This window comes from Osmerus mordax, chromosome 10 (genome assembly GCF_038355195.1).
Source record: "Osmerus mordax isolate fOsmMor3 chromosome 10, fOsmMor3.pri, whole genome shotgun sequence".
In the NCBI taxonomy this organism is placed as follows: Eukaryota; Metazoa; Chordata; class Actinopteri; order Osmeriformes; family Osmeridae; genus Osmerus; species Osmerus mordax.
Window position 1 is genome coordinate 2,861,837 of NC_090059.1, and position 16,645 is coordinate 2,878,481.

General features: G+C 46.4%; 1 protein-coding gene across 1 annotated transcript in view; it reads right to left on the reverse strand.

Moving 5' to 3' along the window:
• Nucleotides 1-16,645, reverse strand: part of dock1 (dedicator of cytokinesis 1) — a 208,916-nt gene that overhangs the window by 160,235 nt on the left and 32,036 nt on the right. The window contains exons 3-14 of the mRNA XM_067244751.1: nt 12,758-12,798; nt 12,327-12,382; nt 12,057-12,153; nt 11,524-11,672; nt 10,245-10,380; nt 7,472-7,629; nt 7,165-7,246; nt 6,525-6,660; nt 5,217-5,289; nt 2,403-2,482; nt 621-746; nt 359-483 (exon numbers count right to left, since the gene is read on the reverse strand). Of these exons, the coding sequence (XP_067100852.1) occupies nt 359-483; nt 621-746; nt 2,403-2,482; nt 5,217-5,289; nt 6,525-6,660; nt 7,165-7,246; nt 7,472-7,629; nt 10,245-10,380; nt 11,524-11,672; nt 12,057-12,153; nt 12,327-12,382; nt 12,758-12,798 (1,259 nt within the window). The remainder of the gene's footprint in view (nt 1-358; nt 484-620; nt 747-2,402; nt 2,483-5,216; nt 5,290-6,524; nt 6,661-7,164; nt 7,247-7,471; nt 7,630-10,244; nt 10,381-11,523; nt 11,673-12,056; nt 12,154-12,326; nt 12,383-12,757; nt 12,799-16,645) is intronic.

Consider the following 16,645-nt stretch of genomic DNA (forward strand, 5'->3'; position numbering starts at 1 on the left):
ACAATGAAAGACCTAACATTGGTCTGGTCAATCAAACAACAGGCACTGGATGTTCAGCCTCTTGGCTATGACAGGCTGAAGTGCCAAACAGCCTGTCTCATCTTTTCTGACTCTGTTTGTGTCAGTTTGATGGCCTAAGTGCAGTGCTGACTTAACAAGACTGCAGCTAGTGCCGCAAATCACCGGCTTTCCAACAGAAAGGTGATTTTCCACACTTTGAAGACAGGAGCGTTGAGCATGTAGTTTGACTAGTGGTGTTTTTTTTGTGGGGGGTTGTTTGTGTGTGTGTTTGTGTGTGTGTGTGTGTGGGGGGGGGACATGACACGACTATTTTTTAAATAATCAACAAAACTCCTACCTCCAGTTTCTTGCCATCTTCATCATACACGGACATGGTGACCTCCACATTCTTGGGGGTGGTCTTGCTGCCCTTGTCAAACTCGCCCTGGACCAGGGTCACATATATGTCATTGCGCACATCACCTTGGAAGAGATGCGGAAAAAGCTTTCAAAGGAAGACTGAAATATGTGCATTCAAAACAGGTGTGTGTGTGGGGGGGGTCACCAGCCGAACGTGTCCCTGAGGACAGCGGGGGGGTTCCCGAGGCGGACCTCCTTACCTGGCATGATGATCTCAGGGAAGCCCATCTTGCGTGCCACGGCGGTGGATCGGTCGACCAGGTGAGGGAAGTCCTTCCTGATCTGGTGGATGTCTCCAGGAAGTCGCTTCAGCGTCACCCACAGACCTGGCAGAGACCACAGAGATGTGACATCACACAGCTAACAGCAGAACGCCTGCATCAGAAGATGGAAACATTCCTGAAAACCAGCTCCCTTCTACCAAAGTTCAGAATTCACTCAAAATCTCCAGTCTAACATACAGTGACCTGCAAGAAGACCTCAAAGCACCATGGAGTTCTTCATCAAAGCCAGCTTCCTTTTAAGAAATGCAGGCCTGCTTCCGGTATAACTTTAAAATAGTTCAAACAGGGCGCTAATTGGAGGTTGGGTAAGTTAAATAATTGGGCAGGAGACCCACACTCGGAGATGGCGGTCGCTCTCTGAGTCGGACTCATTTTCCAACAAAGGGCTCTCATTTTGAAACAACTGGACCTGCGAGGGAATTTAATGGATCTGTTTTTTGAGGGGGGTTCTAAGAAATGACACAGCTGAACGGAATGGTTTTCTCCTGGTTGCGCTCTGCTTTAATGAGAGCAGAAACACTGCCTGGTGGACCGTCAGGCGCCTAACTGGACCCGTTATAGCAGATCCACGCTCCTTCAGTACACACACACAAACACACAGAGAAGGCTAAGATGTATCCCCCACAGCGCAGGTCATCCCATTAAAGCTGTTCGCTGCATGCTGCATGATAGAGAGGAAGTGCTTTTCCGACAAATGCTCGGTGTTGTCAGAACTGACAGATTCCTTGCTAGCACCGCAGCTCGAAAAGTCTTTTGATATTCAGAGGCCTTACTCACACTTCATGCTGCTCCCGGGAACTTCCCCACACCCCCTCACCAGCCCCCCCCTTGCCGGCCTAGTCAGAGGCTTAGTGCACCTGACATTCATCCAGGTACCTCCTCAGCTAACCCTGACCCTCCTGGTGGAGCATGACGCTACCGCCCGGAGGGGCATGGTGTTCCTACAGACCTCATCTTGGGTGGCAGCTCATGTTCCACCAGGGAACGTCCAGATGATGAGAAACAGGTTTCAAATAGAAACTGAAACACTTGAGATCAGACCTTCTGACATGGTTCACAGGATAAAACCCAGTGGCTACTAAGGATTGCTATATAGAGAGGCATAAGTCAAAATCGTTGGCAGGCGTTGAACTGTCTAATCATTTTGTGCAAACTTTTCCCCCTCAGTACCAAAAATACAGATTGACCTAGATACAAGAGACAACTCTCAATAATTAAACAGCTCTCAATAGAAGTGAAGTGTGAAACAGGATTTTTAGACCAACAGTCTGCAGTGAGCATCAGCTGATAGAGTCAACTGAATAGCAGAGGTCATATACCATTTCTTCCAGAACATTCCAACAGTCCCTGCAGCAGTGCAATTTAATTGGGCTGTAGCGTTACTACTATGTTGTCTTTATAATAATGATACATGATGTACCAGAAATGTGCAGAACATTTTACAATATGACCTAAAATACTTTTAGGATTGTATATTATATACATAATAGAATATCCTTATATAGTTATAGAACATATACTGTATATATAGTATTTACTGTACAATAGTTGTGTCATTTGGAGACATTCTGTTGCTTACATGTTATTAACATATATGTGTTACGGTACTGTTATGTGTGACCGTACCCGTACGTAGGAGAAATAACACATCTCAGTAAAATGCTATTGAGAAACCTTGTTTACCCCCGGTCACAGTACCTTGGCCCTTGTGATTGACCTCTTTGGCGGCGATGACTTTGTTGATGACGGTCTGGAGGAAGTCGTTCTCCCCCGCCACCCTGGGTGAAAAACGGGAGATGTTCAGCTGCTTGTGGCGGATGGCGTCATCCAACGCTAGCCTGGAGTATGCACACGACAGGCAAACACCACAGGGAAGAGAGGAAAGAGCAGGAGGAGAGGGCAGACAGACGGGACAGGGAAGAGAGGAAGGGAAGGAGCAGGAGGAGAGGGCAGAGAGACGGGACGGGGGGTGACGGGCGTGAAAGAAGGGATGGGGGAAAGAGGATGGGAAAGAGGAAAAAAACACCAAACAGTGATGCAAAGTACAGTGACAGAGACAAAAGCCATTTGTTAGCCAACAGTTGGGCAAGATGGGTAAATGACAGAAACACAGAGAAATCATCAGTTTAGAAGAAGGCACCCATATCTGCCCCCCTTGAAGACCGGCAAAAGTGGGAATCAAGGTTCCTTTCAAAGCGCTCCGACCTCTGTTTGACTGGATGGAGTGAAGCTTTGAGCATCAGTCCAGTCACACAGAGACTTCCCAACATACCCAGCCGCTAAGCCTTTGAACCTACTAGAAACCCTGGTGTGTCTTGTGTGACAGTGTAGAGATCTAGTGAGTAGGTAGTGAGAGCCAAAGTAACTGAGTGAAGCAGTGGCTGAATAGCAGCAGGAAGCAGCTGTGACCGGGGGGGGGGGGGGGGGGGGGGGGGGGGTGGTGGGAGTCCCCCTCTCCTCCTCCTCCTCCTCCTCCCCCCCCCCCCCCCCCCCCCCGTTGCCGAGCAGCGGTAAAAGACGGACAGAGGGAGGGAGAGAGAGGGAGAGAGAGACGGAGAGAAGGAAGGAGAGAGAGAGAGAGAGAGAGAGAGAGGGAGAGGGAGAGGGAGATAGAGAGTGCGGAGGAGGAGAAGAGTTGGGACAAGGAAAGGAACAGAGAGCTGCTAGCATTGACAGGCCCCTTCAGGGACTCCCCCCTCTTCAACCAGCGCTGCTACAAATAGGCACATGAAACACAACCAACGTCAACAACAGAGGTATTACCCCTCCATAACAACGTTACACAACGTCACGTTTGTCTCTCAGCAACACCCCCGCTTGCCCTGTGTGTCAGAACACCCGGGGGTGGGCATTCTGAACATGTTTTGACATTATTTCAGGGAAATACGCCGGGGGGATAAAATGCCCATTGTTGGAATATTCATAACATTTAGCAGGATGTAATGAAACAAACAAAAGCCTCCTTCCATTACAAGGCAGTCGCAGTGAAAAGAGAAGACCAGTTTTCCTGGCTTTTTACTCTTTATGATGGGGTGAGTGAAGGTGATCATAGTCCCGGTCTTACTGGGGTAGAGCCACTGTGAAAACAACAACAAACTGCATTATGGTCTGACACCCGGTTGATCTATATGGCTCATTTCCAAAGACGGGGTCCTGTCCAGAGTGCAGTGACAGTTTCCTGTTCCTCGGTCCTTGTCTCGAGAGCAGATGGAGTCAAGACGACCGGCCACCAATACTCCGGCTACACCGGCTTGGTTGAAAAGACGCTGCTATTTGTGCTGAACCACTTGTAATCGTGTTGTCCTACTGGAGGATGTTGTAATTATGCCCATGATTTATGCGCACCGATAAAAATGTTAGCCGGAGTTGATCTGCCAGCTAAACTGCCTGTATCCGCTAGCATTTCCAATTAAGACAGGAAATCGTGTTAAGGAAAAAGGTTACGCTGGCTCTGCTGGTTCCTCCAAAGACAGGAACAGTTAATGAGATTGCCTTAATGAAGTCAGCAGGGAATAGAGGGAGCTCTACCGTCTAAAGCTCACACTAATCAAGTGTCAAGGATACCACACTTCTGTAAAAAAAACAGTGCCGCGTCTTGGCGTGCATCAAGCACACCCCCTTATCCCCTTTCCACACAAACACACACACACACACTGTTTAAGCACAAGGCAGAGGAGAAGCATCTGTTGATACTGACCTTTGTTGACTAGGGATGCACCGAAATGAAAATTCTGGTTCTAAACCAATGGTGTAACTGTATCAGAATCAGAATTAGTTTGTATTGCCATGTAAGTTTACACAAACATATAAGATTACTTAATCGGCCCCGTACCAAATTTCTGCTGAACCAACACTGCAGATTGCAAATTTGATGTCCTTAATATTAACGGAAAATCAACTGAAATTACACTGGACAACCTAATGGGTGTGCATTAAATAAGGATAATTCACAGATAGTCTGAAAATAGTTTTAGGTTAGTAGGTCACATGACCAATGTGCTATTGAAATTGAAATGTTTAAATCATTTATTAAAAAAATTGTGAGATGAATTTCTTTTCAGGAGCTATGGATAAAGAGCTAATGCCATTTCAATAAAACAACTTGTAACTTATTGACAGTCCCTAACTGCTCTTGGCGGACCTAAGATAACTAACAGGGAATATATTTTGAATATCCAACCTGAAACTTTAATTTGGTCCCGTGATCATGGCAGGATCGAACAAGTGAAACCTGAGCACTTTTGGGCAGCATATATTTTTTGTTTATATTTTCGTATTTTTCGTAATTTTGGTGCATCCCTAATGTTGACATTCCTTAGCCCTGTTCCATTGAATGTTATGTAAGTGCGAATGAGGACCGGAGTGTGTGAGTTTGAATGAGGACCAGAGTGTGTGAGTTAGAATGAGGACCAGAGTGTGTGAGTTAGAATGAGGACCAGAGTGTGTGAGTTTGAATGAGGACCAGAGTGTGTGAAGGCCGTGGTGTGTGAGGACCGTGGTAGTCATACTCACGGCTGGAATGGGATGAAGTGCTGCTTGTCCTCGTCGTCCGTCTTGCCATTAATGATGTCAGTGACGTCCATTACTGAAATAAGGGAGAAACCAAGAATGTGGGTTTGGGGAAGCGGAGGGGGTTTAGGGGTAGTTTAGTCGCAGTTCTATGGGCGCATGTGAAGCCTTCTGTGACGTTACTTGTAAAAAGGGCTATTACTGTAAGTCGCTCTGGATAACAGCGTCTGCTAAATGACTAAATGTATATGAATAAAATGAAATTCGATTTGGAGGGCGAGTGTCACAAAATGGTCAGACCTCTAAGAAGAAGAATGGTAAAGAAGACCCCCCTACTCAACTTCAACCATTAGGTCTGTGTGGTTAGCCATGTGCCCCCGCCCACCACACCACTTTCATCAGCCAGCCGACAGAGCACTCCTGGGCCTGTGATGAAATTCTCCAGCGCTCCCCCACATTACAAGTGACACCAGGCAGCCTTTGATTCCCCAGGCCTGACCCACATAGGCAGCTTTGTAGTGGGGAGAAACACTGCAGAAAGCATTTCCCCGTCTGACTTCAAAAAACGCATTTGATGTCAAAAACTGACGTCTTCACATCTCCCTCACTCCCTCCCCTCTTTATCTCCCACCCTTCTTCTCTCTCCCTCCCTCCCCAACTCCCTCCCTCTTTCTCTCCCTCCCACTCTCACCCTACCTCCCTCTCTCTCACTACCTCCTTCTCTTTCATCTTCCCTCCCTCTCTCACTACCTCCCTCTCTTTCACCCTCCCTCCGTTTCTCTGTCCACTTACCTCACTCTAACCTCCCTCCCTTTCTCTACCTTTCCCCCTCAAACTCACTACCTCTCTATCTACCTCCCTCCCTCCACCCCCTCTCTACCTCTCTCTACTTCCCTCCCTCCACCTCACTCCCTCTCTATTTACCTCCCTCCCCAGTTGCACAGCACTGGAGATGATGACTTCCCTAATAAACCATTGTCTTGTATATCAGGACACCATACTCTCTGTCACTCTATCAGTTCCTCTCACTCTTCCTTGTTGTATCTCTGTTATCTGAGAGGAGAAGCGACAGCACAATGCCATCAAATTAGTTTCCTACGGAGCAGCTTGTCCACAGAGAGGATCCAGACCCTACTTATTAACTTCACCCCAAAAATCTTGACATTTCTGACAGATGTCTTCGTTTGCTTGTTTTGGCGGGCTTGATAGACCTCTCACACATAAAAACACAGAGGGGCTCACCGGACAAGTGTGCGTACCTGGACCTACAGGACTGGGACTAGTGTTACTGGACAACTCAGGCAAGGTTACCTGCCACTCCGAAGGGTCTCCTCAACCCTGATGTCAGCTTCTTGGTGTTGTTGTCGCGCAGCTCCATGCGGCCCACCCTGACGATCTGACACACAAAGCTGATCTTCTCTCTCTTCAGATCCTCGCTTCCCAGGTCCTGGGGGAGACGAGACAAGGCAACAAGAGAGAGATAAATGGGTCGTCATGGACTGCCCCTGCTGAGAGAACGTGGGCGTCTCAGAATGTTTACGTTGGAGTTGACTGTGGGGACTGTGGCTGCTTATTAGGCAATGACATTTGCCAGGTCCATCCAAGCATTGATGAATTGATCGAACCTTTTCAGGGACTGTGAAGGAGGCACGGTTTGGCGAAAATTGCCTTGACACAACTTTGATTGTGTCCTCATTTCCTGCTCTAAACCCCTGTGTGCAGGAGGGGGTGGGGGTGGGGCCTGTGCCCTTGTATGGCCATTGGTGAGGTGACCCCTTCCATAGCCCTCCCCGGTAAATACAGCTAGCCTTTTCATAAACAAGCTGGGTAAACATTGCCTCAACCTCAACTCTAGCGACATGTATGGTTAACCGGTACACAGCCAGCACACACACAAGTATTCGAGCTTGAAGTCACCCACACAAACCTTATCACTCGCACACACACTCACCGTGAATACTGATCGAAGGTTGTGAAGTTGGTCTATGTCTTTTACCAGCCCTGAACTTGACCATCGCACCAGATAGTTTTCACTAAGGGTGAGAAAAGGTTAACTGAAATCAAGACATTGCAATTAGACGTTCAATACTATACGCTGAGCCAACACTACACACACTCTGTTTGGAAACAATTCACCTGACTAGTGTTTGGCCGTTGTAGTAATCCTGGAACAAAGCCAGACGCCCTGGTCAGAGCGCTAGACTCGCTGTCTTCAGACCAGTGGCACTGTGTTCATGCGGTTCCTGTTGAACACGTACCTGATGAACTTGGACTCCACAGGGTCATAGAGAGACATGAGCACCTCGGCGTCCTCCCCTATCTTGCACACCACGTTCTTCAGAGTCACAAAGAGGGCGAAGGAGGGCGTGGAGGCGAACTTGGCTTGGCGACTCAGGTCGATATTCTGCTTCTGGGACTGCGGGAGAGAGAGCGAGCGAGCGAGAGAGAGAGAGAGAGAGAGAGAGAGAGAGAGAGAGAGAGAGAGAGAGAGAGAGAGAGAGAGACGCTGCCTTCAATTAAGGGGGCCAGCACTCTTCAGTAGACCACCCTTCACAGCCCCGGCCCGGGAAGGTTGCGTAGGAGGTGGCCGGCCCTGGGGACAACACCGAGGAGGAAGGGGACCGGGTAGGCAAATAGAAACGCTCTCCGTGTACTGATGCAGAGGACAAGGTGACGAGCACAGGGGTTATTTATCGTCCGTCAGGATGAGGAGTAAGGGTGGGGTCTTTGACAGTTTGATGTGCTTATAAATTCGGGAGAAGAATTTATCAGGCTTTATAAATCAATCTGTTTCCCAGTTCGAGGGAAGAGGGTGGGGGGAAGGGTGATAGTGGTGGTGTGAGATGGGGGGTATATTAAATGTATTAAGCGTGTTAACATACAAAATGACGCACCTTTACACAAAAGGACCTGACAGGAGGTCTTCCTTGGCGCCACACGCAATCGTTGCAAGGTGTGTTTTTTTTATTGGTCTGATCTTCTGAACAGTCTATAAACTGTGCGCGTGTGTATTTATGTGTGTGAGAGAGTATGTTTTGGTCCTGGGTAACTGGCAGCCGAAAACCCAAATTAATATTCCTAGCGGGTGACCTGAGAAAATTTCAAAATGCCCGTCCATATGCAAAGAGGGGAAGATGAAAAGGTCACGTAATGAGAGTGTGTAGCAGAACGGGGAGCTGTGTTCCAGAACCATGCTACCTGCACAGATGAAATTCAGGATTGTGGGTCAAGGACCTAGGGAGGTTAAGATGAAGGCACTTGAATGTTATCCCTTTTCTCTGTTGCCCAGGTATGCCCTTTTTCCTCTGAGAGTTCAAGTGTGTGTGTGTGTGTGTCTACAGGCAGACGAGGCCTGGGCTCAACTCCCTCTCTGTCTCAGCTGTCAGAGAGCCCTCACCCTGCTGAATGCACATCATTGCGCCGATGTGATGCATGATAGTCGCCTGTATTTTACACTTCCTGGTATGAACACACTCAGGGCCTCATGTTCGTACATTCGCAAACGTAGCGTTATTAGCGCCATGGCCAACCCGCAGATTGCGCACACTGTGATACTTCAGTTTACGTTGTATATACGAAACCTGCAAGTCATCAGGTAATCAGCGCCTTTCTCCGCCCAGTATACCGTACATTGCGAGGATTTAAACACGCAATTGAATGGGCCTCCTTCTCTTTTTCTATCTTGGATCAGCCACCAAAGTCAAAACAGCGATGACTGCTTGAAATGATCCTGATGCCAATACTTGTAATGTATCGAGGAGTTTAACAACTGCTGGAATGGAATGTGAACGCTGAGTCGGAGATTCAATGTAATCTTTGATTAACTGTAATATTGCATGGCTGCTTAATCTCTAACGCGTAAGGATTTTGTGTTCACTCAACTCAAAAAGTGTGATCCTTGTGGCAAAAATCCTTTGGCGTATGTCTTCGTCTTGCTCGGGTTACGGCTGCCATTTCACCAGGAGGCATATGCACATCCTGGTTTACGCCTGCTTTAAACAGGCGGAGAATTTTCACCTCAAAATAGAGGTGCACTTTCACAGGCATTTTTTGTACATACAGCGGAATACATAATTAGGCGCACTTTACGCATCCCCTCCCATCTCTTTATAGGAAACTCCCACTTTCCCCATGACCCTCCCGTGAATGCATATGCATGACACGGAAAAGCGCAATTTGCCATTTACAGTTCCTGCGACAGACAGTCTGCGCTTTTACCTCAGTGCGGCATGTTTGTACATACCTCGCCATGCTTTTACGTGCAAATTGCGAAACAAGTACGCCTGAAGTGGGCGCAAAAGCGTTAGTACAAGAGGCCCTCAGACTCTCTCTACTCTCCCTCTCTCCCTTTCTCTATCTCTCTTCCCCTCCCTCCCACCCACCCTACCTACCACTCTCTCCCTCTCTCTTTATACCTCCATCTCTCTCTCATCCTTGCTTTCGCCATCTCTACTTTCTCTCTCCCTCCCTTACTCACCCAACCACCCAACCAATCTCTGTCTCCCTCCTCCTCTACCTTTCTCTCTCCCTGCCTTACTCACCCAACCCCCTCTTCCCCACTCTCCCCCTCTACCTTTTCTCGCTCCTTCTCTTACTCATCCCCCACCCCCCAGTATCTTCCCTTCCGCTGTTGGCCTCTTCAACAAGGCCAAGGGTTCACACTGACTTCATGAATAAATGCCCTTAAAACAACACTGCTTTTTGCACTGGACAATACAATCCTGTACCATTTGTATTTTTTGTAATATTTGTATTTTTCTATTGTAAATTACTGCAACTTATATTTTATTTTATATGTTATTGTATAGTTTATTTTAATCTAATTCCATTGCTAGTTATGTACCCTTAGTTTGTTAGTTATGTACCCTTAGTATAGTTAGTCCTCATATTTAAATTGTATATTCCTATATGTTTAATGTTTGCACCTTCCTGCCAAGCAAATTCCTTGTCTGTGCAAACTTTCATGGCAAATAAAATCCATTCTGATTCTGATCCCTCTCCCATCTGTGGCCAGCTGTGGTTTCTGGCTACCTTCTCCTCCTGGATCCTCTCCTCTATCTGCCTCGAGGCTGCTTCGTGGGCCCTGAAAAGGCTGATAGTGCTTGTCAGCTCAGGGTCCAGGATGTTGCCGTCCTTGTCTCGCACCACCAGGTCCAGGTCCAGGTACCTGTTACACAGAAGAGTCAATGCAATTATTCTGATGGTGCATGTGCTCAGATGATCCACCTTTGACAGAGATAATGAGTGAGGCAGAGAGAGAGAAGGATGGTGGCAATAAGAGAGCGAGGGAGAGAGACGTGTCAGAGACAGACATTAGGTGTTACTTTGTCTTTCACTTTTTTACCCTACAGTCTGAGTGATTAAATGGTAGTCATTTGATGGTATTTAACTGAACGCTTTATGGAGGCGTTTAAACTTACTTGTTCATATTTGTCGCACCACAAACTAATGTTGTTTGTCAATCTTATACAGTCACGCTGACAGACACATTTCCACTTCTTCAAAGGACAGACTGACAAACTGCCTGTGTGTTGAATATATCTGGTTTGTGAAAATGGTCGTACGTATATCCAGTATCTGTATATTTCCGCTAGTGAGTGGATATATATGACTGATATCACGGAAATACAAGTGCCGTAACTACCTCTGGCGGCAGCTGAGAACCTGTCTTTACTAGAACACCATCTGAGCTCTCTCTCTCTCTAGAGCTATAGCTGAGTCTCTCTCTTTCTTCCAACATCCTCCTCTCTCTTTGTCTCTCTCTCCCTAGAGCCCTAGGGCTTCTCTCTCTTCTCCATTCTCACTACAGCCCTTGGTGATCCTCTCTCCCTCTCACACTCTAAGATTCTCTTCCCAATCCACAATTTTTCAGAGGAGGAAATCACAGCAAGGTGTGATCCTCCTAGGGGCCCGCTCCGACACCTTCATCACCCTGTGCTCCCCGCCACAATGGTGAGGGGGGGGGGGGGGGGGGGGGGGGGGGGGGGCTCTCTTTTCCTGGGCTACCACAAACCCAGCATGGGCTCCTTTGGTGGTGCAAAGGGAAGGCTGAGTAAGCTCTATACTATTACTATACTATTATCTACTTTTATCTATCTAGGGGGTCAGATGGCTGAGGGGTTAGGGAATCGGGCTATTAATCATAAGGTTGCCGGTTCGATTCCTGGCCGTGCACTGTACTTACTGTAAGTCACTCTGGATAAGAGTGTCTGCTAAATGACTAAATGTGTTTCAGTGTGTTTATTGGCCGAGCCAAGTCTCGCTTTCTAAGCCGAGCCATCTGGAGGAGGACGGGGAGTTTGTCCCTCACTTGTTTCCATAGTCAATCTTGGAGGTGACTCTCTGCTTCAGCTCGGTAAGCTCGTCCTGGGGGAGGGTGCCCGACAGGATTTGCGATCGCCACTCGATGAGGTCGTAGATCATGTCACGGACGGAGTTGAACATCTCTCTCTTGTCCCCCTGCGGAACCAGGGCACGCACACAGATGATCGAGATCAAAGTCAAGTGACCAAACATTTTCTTTCTACTCTTTTTTCACAGTCATTGTATTTACTATTCCCCATTGTCACATATTCAGTCTTCCTCAAATGGAGCTCAGCACACCAAATAATGAAAACCTTATTCACATGCTTTGGAACAGTGGCACCAGCCACAACTGTTAGCCAACTGTTGACCAACTGGGTTAACTAGCATATGTGTGTGTGTGTGTGTGTGTCAACTAGTATATTTTAGATATTTATGTGAGGTGCATAGAGTGTGTATTCAATAGTGTGTGTACGAGTACAGGTGTGTGAGTGTGTGGGTGAGTGTAGGTGTGTGCAGCAGGTGCGTGTGTGGACTCACAACGTAGAGGTCCCTCCATATGGAGGCCCACTCTCGCAGGGTGGTGGTGACCTCCTGGACCAGGGGCAGCTCAGTGGGGAGGACAGTCTCCTTTTGCCTGCCAGGGACCGGTCACACACACGTCAAAACATACACACTCAAAAACACCAAAAATCCAACCTTAGATACCCCGGAGTAGGTGACAAACTCAATGTGTCATAAACGACTACAATATAAAAACCTTTAGAATCCATAAAGAGTCGAGTTATTCATTGGAACAGATGTACTGACCCATTGCCCTCAACTGTGGCCTCCTTTAGGTGAATGAAGCAGGCAGGAAAGATGCCCTGCAGGGGAGAGAGCGAACACATAAAATGAAACAAGCTGACAGTCCTGGTGAGATTGTGTCTATCAGCTGGGAACTGGTGGGTTATAGGAACAGGAACCCAAACTCAACACAAGATTAATGGGATGAATGGGAACATGTTAGCATGACCATGCAAAGAAATCTCGCTAGCACTGTTGTTAATGATCTGACAACATATTAAAACTTCATCACTTGAGCACCAATTAGCAGAACATACACGTCGCACGTCTCGACATTCCACTTCTGTGTTCCGATAGGTCATGCTTACGTCATAACTACGGATACAAATTAGGTACAAATGCGTTTTAGAAAATAACAAATAACATTTAGCCATGTTCTGCAGGCACCAACTCACTTTCTTGGACTTTCTTCTCAATCTGTGGCCTCGGTACCAGCCTAGAGGACAAGGAAGGATAAAGACAGATGACATCAAACGTTCAGGCAGCATTTCCAAAAAAGCTTTTGTATTGCTGTTGTAGAAAATAAGGACGAGGCATCTTCTTGCCTCGTCCTTATTTTCACCATTCTATGGTGAATCATTTTGTTGGGCTAAAGTGCATCAGAGGGTGGGGGGGGGGGGGGGTCAGGTGGTCTAGCATGACATTATCAAACACATGCTTACAATAACATCCAATCTAGCGATGAACCGAATCCAGGATTCGGTTTTGGCTGAATATTGGGCTTTTTGACGGGGTTCGGTTTCGGCCGAACCTTTGATTTTTTTTGCACCGAACCGAAACCCTACGCTTGCACTACGCACGCTGAGCTGGTCGATGTAATGACGTCGCCATTGCTTAGGCTACGGGAAGGTGTTTACAGGTGGTAGGCCTGTCGCGATAGTCAATATATTGACTTATTGCACGGTATATGGAAATGAGCGCAATAATTTTTGGTGCCGCGATATATTGTAACTAATAATTATTATTTTTTACATAAAAACGAATGTCACCAACATTTTAGTCGATCCCGCTGCCTCAGTCATCTTGTCTGCTTTCTGTGTCGAAAGCGTATGCGGGACTAGCGTCTCCCCACACACACACACACACACACACACACACACACACAAACAGAGCGGACACCGACAGGTGAAGAGAAGGCGTGAACTCACTGTGTTATAAAGTGTTCTGTTTCGTGACATCTACAGCTAGTTAGGAAGAACAAGTAAAAATTGACTTGGTTTCAAAGCCGCAATCTTCAGCTCCGGTGTGGAAACATTTTGTCTAAGCCGAATGAGATGAGAGCCAATTAACGTGAACGAGCCGGTATGTCGACTTTGTTTAAAAACTGTGGAAACGAAAAGAGGCAACTAACTTAACATCTCACCTAGCAATACATAACTATCCCATCCAGTTTTTCAACCTGTGAACAACAACTGCAGCTGGAGCTGGAAAAGGGTCTTCCATACAGTTCTGTTACAGATGCCTTTTCACGACAGTGCAAATATAAATGTGACAGCGCGAAATGGCGCACACTCACGGATAGCATAATTCGCTATATAGCCAAAGAGATGCAGCCATTAAACACGGTCAAAAAAAACAGCATTTACAAATATGCTGCAAACTTTTGACAAACACAGGGCTGCCAACTTTCACGCATTGGCAGTGAGACACGCATTTCAACCATTTCACACGCTCTCACGCCACACGTTGTATATCAAAAGGTGAAAAGGCAACGCCAACCAAGTAGCCCTGTTAACGTTGTAAACAATAAGGGATGATGGAGCGAAGCGACATAGACGTGCGAACAGCCGTGAAAACTCGCCTTGTAATAAGTGGCATAAAATGGACTGAAAATTACAATTGACGTGTGTGCAATAATATCGTTTATAGCAATTAATTTTGGTGCAATATATCACACAAGAAAAAGTAGTTATCATGACAGCCCTGTGAGACAGGCTGTGAGAAAGTGCAAATGGAACTCGTGAGCAGAAAGAGCGTTGTTTGGCAATACTTTCAATCAAAAGAAGGTGATTCAAGTCGAGCTATATGTTCAATTTGTAATGCCGATTTGGCTCGTGGTAGCAAGGACCCCAAAAAATATCCAACATTGCCGCTGTTGAAACATTTGCGAATAAAACATCCTAAAAAAATTCAAGAAGGGGAGTCAGGTGGCTGAGCGGTTAGGGAAGCGGGCTTGTAATCAGAAGGTTGCCAGTTTGATTCCCGGCCGTGCAAGATGACGTTGTGTCCTTGGGCAAGGTACTTCACCCTACTTGCCTCGGGGGAATGTCCCTGTACTTACTGTAAGTCGCTCTGGATAAGAGCGTCTGCTAAATGACAAAATGTAAAATGTAAATGTAAGAACACGAAAATGCAGTAGACCTACTCAGTCTCCAAATCCAGAAACTTCAGACCAACAGTTGGCCTCAGATCACCCACGAGTCAAAGCCATTCATGCAGCAATTGGGAAAATGATAGCCATTGAAGCCCTATAGCATAGTGGAAGACACTTACATTTACATTTAGTCATTTAGCAGACGCTCTTATCCAGAGCGACTTACAGTAAGTACAGGGACATTCCCCCAAGGCAAGTAGGGTGAAGTGCCTTGCCCAAGGACACAAAGTCAGTTGGCATGACCGGGAATCGAACTGGCAACCTTCGGATTACTAGCCCGATTCCCTCACCGCTCAGCCACCGGACTCCCTGCCACTCCCAACACTTTGTGTTGTTTCCACTTGATTCAACAAGCTACTCCATCTGCTTGAGCCACGTTACAAAATCCCCTCCAGGCGCTTTTTTGCTGACAAAATCATCCCTGAAATGCATGAGTCCATCACTTCCCGCATACAAACACCCGTTGCCGAAGCACAGCCTTTTGCATTTACATGCAACTTATGGACTTGTGTACTTTACACCGTAGGGCTGAACGATTTTGGAAAAAAGGATAATTGTGATTATTTTTTTTACCAATATTGCATTTGCGATTCTTTGTTTTAGATTTTTATGTTCTGTAATATTCAACAGAGACGGGCGAATAACTGTATAGTATGACCTATACAGTTATAGATACTACTGATCTCCAGTCAGCAACATAACACACAAAGTTCAGAAAAATGAAGGAAAACATTTGGTGAATGAAAGCTAAACGTAGGCTAATAACATGTGCGTTGCACTTTCTTAACTAAAGCTAGCTACCGTTTTGGAGAAAAAAAAACTTTGGGGGCTGTCGGAAATATTTAGAACTCACGTATCTAAAGGTTAAATCTTAAAAGAAAAAGAAACACTGTCTGAACATTTCTGATCCAGTCAGTAGCCTAACAGAAACATAATGGCACTGACAGCCATAGTTATCCTACTGTATGTGTATCACCGAGGGGCATCATATATTTCGTGATGAACGCTGTTACTGCTTGAGTAATTTCGTACATGAATATGGAGTTAGGCTTTGAAACATTTCGATCAGTGATCAAGTCGGGTGTTATTTAGCTTATTTGACACACTGGTGTTCAGCATTTTAGCTATGCATCGTACATGGCTTTGTGGAGTTTTTTTAGGGCCAAATTAGGTTTGTGTTGTTTCCCCGTGAGCTAGCAACGTTAGCCAGGCAGGTTTTGCACCATACTTGACACTGCGAAGCATCTTTTTTAAAGGCAAAATTGGCAAAGTGTCTGTAGTGTCAGGTTCTGTCGAGCCTGAGGCCATCGTACAGGTCAAGGTAAAGTGTAACGTGCACCAAAGTAAAATCGCAGCCTTTGCGATTACAAAATCTCGTTTTGTCACATTGCGATATAATCGCAAATGCAATTAATCGTTCAGCCCTACTACACAGTCTTACATCAGTGTGACCTCACATTGGATTGATGATGATTTTAAGCGCACACATGCTTTGTTGTGCATCCACGACAGTCTTTTATCACAACAAAGTCTCTCTGACATGATCGCACTGGCCAGGAAAACTGTTGGTCACTTGAGGCACTCTTCAAGTGCTAAATCAAGGCTTTCTGCTCTACAGCAGGAGTTGGGGCTGCCAAATCACCATTTAATCCAGGATGTGTCAACATGATGGAATTCGACATATCTGATGTTCGATCGTTTAACAGAACAAAAACATGCCATAAACATCTACGTGTCCGAGACAGATGGTATGCAACATATTCATGCACAGAGGTGGACTCTGATGGAGGATGTTCTCAAGGTGCTCAGACCCTTTGAGGAGTTGACTAGAGAAATAAGCGCAGAAAATGTGTGTATATCCACTGTCCTGCCAGCTGTGATGATGTTGAAGCGCTATATCCACAACGAA